General features: G+C 44.6%; 2 protein-coding genes across 2 annotated transcripts; both read right to left on the minus strand.

Moving 5' to 3' along the window:
- Positions 1–151: 151 nt before the first annotated feature.
- PHALS_12039 (Anaphase-promoting complex (APC), subunit 5) lies at positions 152–3,207 on the minus strand (the record flags this gene model as incomplete). Its single annotated transcript, XM_024727507.1, has 3 exons — positions 152–187; positions 260–277; positions 349–3,207. The coding sequence occupies 3 exons, from the start codon at positions 3,205–3,207 to the stop codon at positions 152–154; spliced, it is 2,913 nt and encodes a 970-aa protein (XP_024578077.1).
- A 97-nt stretch (positions 3,208–3,304) lies between these two features.
- On the minus strand, positions 3,305–4,415 carry PHALS_12040 (CRN-like protein; the record flags this gene model as incomplete). Its single annotated transcript, XM_024727508.1, has 4 exons — positions 3,305–3,538; positions 3,601–3,691; positions 3,891–4,318; positions 4,380–4,415. The coding sequence occupies 4 exons, from the start codon at positions 4,413–4,415 to the stop codon at positions 3,305–3,307; spliced, it is 789 nt and encodes a 262-aa protein (XP_024578078.1).
- Between the last annotated feature and the right edge of the window lie 828 nt (positions 4,416–5,243).

Here is a 5,243-nt window from a genome sequence, read left to right on the forward strand (position 1 = left end):
CTTTTGGCATCGAAATACGATCAAAATCAGTGGTCGAGGTGACGATCGGCAGGTGTGGCACATGCTACAAGAACTTCCACTTCACGCAGAAGATAAAAAGCTGCTTCCAAAAATTCAGTCTTTCAACGGTGAAAAAGTATTTAATGAGACATCATGCTTCGGAATAAAGCGCTATGAGATGAATGCGCTAGTACAAACCAAACGAGTGAATGAATTGAGCCATGATTATGCCTTGCTGGAGAAAACGCTAATTACTTACGCACAGCAGGCCTATATGCTGCTTCACGATCAAGTGTCCGATGTCTTCTTACTTATCACGTGAAGTTCTTTAACTCGGTGAGCAATGACTTGCCGAATGTTTTCCGGGTATTTTGAGTCGAAAAACGGCTCAATAGTAGAAAAAGGTGCTTTATTCAATTGCATGCTGTATTCGATAAAGCATTCTGCTGCCTTCTCTCGTTTCGTGACAAATAAAGTCGATTCTTCGCCTTTTTTCTCTGCTTGGATTGCTACGTGATTGTAGACTAACGATTGCACGTAGCTAATCTCTTTCAGTCGCCTCAAGTTTTCCACGGACGCAAATATCGCAGCACTTGTGTTAAGCATTTCGATGACCTTCATAGCCGCAGAATCTGGTTCTTTGGCACCTTCTTTACTACATGTTATCCTTGCCATCATTGTTTTGGCCAGCAGTAGCCAACATTCCCCACGCAGATTAACGCTACCATGTTCCATCACTAATGGCATTTGATCGTTGATCAATGAGTTCGCATCTTGTAACTTGCCCATTGCAAGGTACACTTCAGCCATTACTACGTGAGCCTCTGCTAGTAAAAGGTCGTAATGATGACAAGTACAAATGTCAATACTTTTTAATAATGTATTGAGCGATGCAAATGGTGCATGCGGCGCAGATGCTTGAATACGTGTTCGACTTGTAGCAATCAAAACTTGAGCATGGAGATACGCAAAACCATACTCACTGCACATAGATTCTAAACGCTTAAGCAACTCAAGGCTTTGTACACTGTCACCAATCGCAGTTTTTAATAAAGCTTCAAAAAAGAGGGCTGCAAGATATGCAGGTAAGTCTTTTCCCTGGGGAGATAAAGCCTGTACCGCTTCTAAATGATAACGTGCGCGTGTAAATTCTCCTCTTTGCAAAGCCCATAAAAAAAAGAGGTGGTGCACGCTTCTCTGATATACCATGTTATTGAATAAATGACGGTTCTGCACGTTGTGATGGTCACCAGAAGCAACATCGACAAGAAAGTTAAGAGCTTGCTCGTAGACATTTGAATCATCTTTTGACACTGTGAGCCTTGACAACGCCATTTGACTGATGATTTGCACAATTTCTCCAGTGCTAGCAGAATCTTTATAGCATAGAAGATGTATACGACTAAAGATTTGTGCGAGCGGAAAATGAGCATACACATTCCACTCTACGGCTGCAAATACCGTAATTTGTCCACTTAGCTTCCACACGGTATCGAGAAGAGCTTCTGCCGATTTAATCCAGTCTAGCCCAATGCCTCCGCATTTGCCACTATTGTCAACGTCAGAGCGTCTATCTGCTTGCATTTGTGGTGCCATCATCGGCCGCGTGCCAGGTAAACACGAAGCTGGAGTACCTATCGAGGCAATGAGCTGTATGGTCTCTTGTAGACGCGCCCAGATGTGCAGAGGCCGAGGAGCGGGTGCATGTGCAGCAATTCTGTGCGGAATATATTGTGACGCCGTCTGCACCGTTTCAGACTTCGCTATCAGGCCACGCAATAAAACATTTTCAGCTTCCGTCAAAATTGCCAGCACTTGCAACGACGGCAATCGTAACTCTTGGGCTCGATCTAGACAGCTGAAGATTAACTTCAAGACAGCCTTTTTAGAACGTCCACACTTTTGATTAATGCAAATTAACCATGCCAACGAAAAGGCAACACATATATGATCTCCATGGTGTTGAGCTGCTCGAATTGCTTCTTGAATGCTTTCTTCAGCTGCAGTATAGTGATCAAACAGTATTTGTAAACCAGCCAAATTCAGTGCAGCATACTGGATGCCACTTCCTCGAAAGCACATTTCAGCAACTTCCGACGACGTCAAGTCATTTTCTTTACGAGGCGAGAGAACATCATGGTACTGGTGTAAACTATCAAGTGCACCTTGATAATCCCGATCATTTAAAAATGATAAATACCGTGCAAAGAGCACATTGGGGTTTGAACTATCCATCTTTGAGCGAAGCAGGCGTAGCTGTTCTCCCCTTGACTGAATCTCTACATGTTGCCTTCTTTGACTTCCTTTCGTATCTCGGACGATATCATTCATTACATAATTTAGCTGGTCATTTGACCACACTGCAAAGTCATTGACTTCTAAAGCAGCTTCTGGGGTGAGCAGCTTTTCAGACAGTATCTCTGAATCAAATTTTGAAGCTAAAGGCGTCACCATGTTGGATTGTGTTGAGCTCTCAGAAAGCGTAGCGAGTTCTGATTTAATCGGTGATAATAACAACTCGTTTTCATCAACTTTACCTAGTTTCCACAAATTCTGGGACGTTGGGGAACTTGCAACGTCTAAAGCATATTTCTCTGTCTCCATGTCTTTTCGAAATTGCTTTAGATACTCTTTTACGTCGTCCAAGAGTCTCGATAGACCGTCAAACAATAGTCGATTTACCTCTAGCAAGAAACTGCGTACAAATATGCCAAGTAAACTGGTTCGAAGTAATGTAGATTTGGCGGAATTTGCATCATCCATGTCCTCCACTTCATCAAGTGTACTCTGAAGTGGTGCTACACACTCTGAAATATTCTCCACGACATCGCATACAGCATCAGGGCTTTCAAGTTGCGTCAAGATACTCACCACCAGCCAAGATAGCTGCTCAAAGTCTCGGACATTGTCCAAATTGATCTCCAACCGATACAATAGACTTTTAAGAGTCGTAAATCCTATCCCGCTATTGCCAGAACTTTCCGTATTAAAAATCGTGGGGTGCTGAATCTCGAAGCACAAAAATCGAGCCAAGGCATTTAGCGACGTTTTGGATATAGCTGAAGGGACTCGTTGTCCATGCGACTCGTCTATTAGAGATGCAGCTAAGTCTTCCCCAGGCTTGGCATCCTGTTGCTGCTGTCGTACATATTCTGAGATCAAGAGACAAACACTCAGCACGTAGCTGTTGACTTTCCACTTGCGCATCTTGCAGTACCCGGATAGAAGTATTACATATTTTTACAGTAGCGTGTACATTAAGTACGAATCGGTTACTAACACTACGTGCAAAATTATAGAAGGGCTATTCTTTCTTGCATTCCTCTTCGTGGTCCGACAACGCCCCGTAGATCATCTCGCAAACATCTCGCATCGATCCAGTGTCCAGTTCCTCCGATTTAGCACCAAGCGTGCTCGATTCCAGCAAAATTGAATTTTCACCACAGCGGTAGATTTGCCACTTCATAAAACCTGTCACGATGTCGTACACGACAAAGGGTCCTTCGCGGTCGGCAACCACTTCGCATCCGATGAGCGCCTGCGCTTTCCCTTAATCAAAGTCGTTCTTCTTTGCTTCCACGATACATATCTAAGTCTTACCACGGGTGAGCACGAACCCAAAATTTCCGTTTGCGTAACTTCGTTGATGTCCACCGACTCTTTGACCTCTAGCTTCACGTCGACAAACAAACTGTAAAGCATGATAAGTACGGGAGTGATAAAGTGATAACGCTTTGCTTCTCTCGATGCGTCGGTGTATCCGCTCATAGCTTTCGCTGCGTATTTTTAGTACTTGACCAAAAAGTCGAAAGCATGATCGGGAATCGGCTTGCGCTCCTGTTTATAGCATTCGTGACCAAGCACACTCTTGACATCGCACGTAGGAGTACCCAGTCGACGAACTATCCACATCAATCGTCTTAGCCTTCTTGTTCTTGTCGAGGATTTTGTTAAGTTCGCGCCAGCGCTTCCGTCGATTTTCACTGTGAGTTACCGCTGAGGATAGAGGGCTATCTATGGCAACGCTTGACCTATCGGAAACCACCAGCACGTGGATCGTCCTCTTCGTCGGAGTATCACCAGAAAAGTCACCAAGCTCGTCTACTGGATCCATTTCCACGTCCAGCAGTGCCTTAATGTTTTTGGGAACACCTCCAATCCGAATAGCAATCACTGCAAGATCCTTCGACTCCAGCCAGGCTCCATCTTTCTTCGCCAGGAAGTGATGCAGCTTGTCTGCATCAACATCTTTGAAGTCGTTCGGCTTCTCCGCCTTGATCGCCTTCTTCAGCTCCCAGACCTGTGCACTATCATCGATCTGTTGAAAACAAGTTAAGTCTCCACCTGAGTAAACCAGGAGGAGTTATGAAACTCCCAACCATTTGCATAATTACATAGCTACAAGCAGAATACATTCACTCTTGGAAACTCACCTTCAAACCACCAGGTCCTCCCTTCTATCTGTCATTTACAGCAGTATGCGCAGAAGTAGCGTATCGGGCCACCGATTTAGCTCAACAGGTTATGAGTTCATCACAACAAAATGATAATGTCGTTCACAGTGTGACGGACAAGAAGGAAGAGCTCACTCCAGCAGCAGTATTGAGTAAAATGCGGGAAATGCTGCTACAGATGAAGGAAGAAGTACAAGATGTGAGGAAAGAAGTAGCATCAATTAGGTGATAACGGACAGCGTCATCAGCAGCCTTCCGTACTTAGTAGTGCTTCGGCAGAAGCATTTAGGAGTGTCATGCTTGAACGCATCAAGAGTCAATCCCAACTTCACATGCCGGTATCACGTGGTTCAGCTCTGGGAGCACGAGATCACAATATGTCCTACGATGACGCGAGACACAGAGAACAGCAGCTCCAAGCGTATAGAGAGCAAGAAGAGGCACAGTGGGAATGCATGCATTTCCACCGCAGCATCAGCAGAAACAATTTGGCCCAAGGATTCCTACATTGAAGCAAAGGATACCCTCTTTTAAAGGAAAATAGACTTATAACGGTTTAGGATCCGGCTTTGAGCTCTGGGCTTTGCAATTCATCAGAGAGGCCAACATGGCTGTCACTCTCTCTGGCTTTGAATGGTCAGAGGAAATCAAGGTTGATGAGTTTAAAAGCAAATTAAAGGGTACTGCAGCCGGTTACTTCCAGAGACGAATCCATCAATGGTGGGATGAACATCCCTCATTTGGTCATGCCATTGACCAACTCACCAAGGCTTTTGCATGTAAGATATC

This window comes from Plasmopara halstedii (assembly GCF_900000015.1).
Source record: "Plasmopara halstedii genome assembly, contig: Scaffold_604, whole genome shotgun sequence".
In the NCBI taxonomy this organism is placed as follows: Eukaryota; Oomycota; class Peronosporomycetes; order Peronosporales; family Peronosporaceae; genus Plasmopara; species Plasmopara halstedii.